A 1,168-nucleotide genomic window follows, 5' to 3' on the forward strand; every position below is an offset into this window, starting at 1 on the left:
ACAAAGATATTACGGTCCTGCAGTACGCCATTTCGATGCCGCATCGTTGTAACCTCAGACCCCCTGCCTGGCTGCCCCGACGTCATGTGCACACAGACGAGCAACAGCTCCAAAAAGCGGTCGACCTGACGTAAGTATCGCTTTATCCGCCACCGACTCCATGTACCAGTACTAGACTGCATCCTCTGACCTGGTTCTCTCTGTCGTGCCCAAGTCAGCATCCACTTGAGCCCATCGTGGAGTCTGTTGTCGCGACGAGTAACAAAAGACTCGCCACGTCGTGTAAAGGTAACGTCGTCCGTAATCTGATCAAGCGAAATCTCAAAGCGCTCGCTCGGCTGAGCCACCCAGAGAAGCTCCTGCCAAAGCATACGCTCCGCCTCGGCTACTACATCTTGAGCCATCTGACAGAAGCGGCTGATATAGATGGGGCGACCGTTCAGATAAAAGATCTTCTTATCCTTAGACCAGTACGCATTGCCCGAGTTACCAGCGGCTAACGCAACCGATTTGCTGTATGCGAGTAAACTAATCATTTCGCTCATCGGACTAAAGGATCCATCCGCGAGAAACTTTTGTCTCTCTGCGAGGAAACGATCGCGGTCCTTGTCGGTCTGCTCGTCACGCTCTGCTGCGGGAAGTAGCTTTTCCACCGCAAGCACACGGACGCAGTACACCATGCCAGCAAGCATGTACGAATAGTGTTTCGCTGTGCGCAGACGATCCATCTCGCCATCAATGCCTAGCACAGCGAGAAAATGTAGCAATCCGCTGCGGAATAAGTCGTTGCTGACAGACTGAAAGATAAACGATGCAAGCACGTTGAGCAATGCATCCACCTGAGCCTCCGTGTCGGCCCCATCTAACATGTCCCACAACGTAATCGCCAGCCCTTTCTGCTCTCCTTGCCAGCAGAAGAGCTCGCGGGCATCCTTCATGAAGTCGGGTTCCTTTTTCCCGCACGTTGGATGGCGCGGGCGGCTGTCGCTGTCGGCTTCACTTCCAGATCTGCCAGATCCAGAAGAAGTAGTATCACTATGCTCTGCCGCATCGCTGTCATCTACACTACCCTGTCGGAACTGGGCAATCCTGCGCTCTTCGTCGGCAAGTATGCGCAGTAAGTAGCACACAAACTTCACCATGTAGCTTGCGTACGTTGCCTGGCTCT

The 1,168-nt window shown here is 53.6% G+C and overlaps 1 protein-coding gene across 1 annotated transcript; it reads right to left on the reverse strand.

Moving 5' to 3' along the window:
• Positions 1 to 172: 172 nt before the first annotated feature.
• Positions 173 to 1,142, reverse strand: J4E90_011085 (uncharacterized protein; the record flags this gene model as incomplete). The annotated part of the gene is made up of 1 exon (XM_051440575.1): positions 173 to 1,142. A coding segment is annotated over one exon (970 nt), but the record flags the coding sequence as incomplete, so codon positions are not given.
• Positions 1,143 to 1,168: the final 26 nt, after the last annotated feature.

The sequence above is a fragment of the Alternaria incomplexa genome, assembly GCF_024043165.1.
Source record: "Alternaria incomplexa strain BMP 0042 chromosome Unknown scaffold_52, whole genome shotgun sequence".
NCBI lineage: Eukaryota > Fungi > Ascomycota > Dothideomycetes > Pleosporales > Pleosporaceae > Alternaria > Alternaria incomplexa.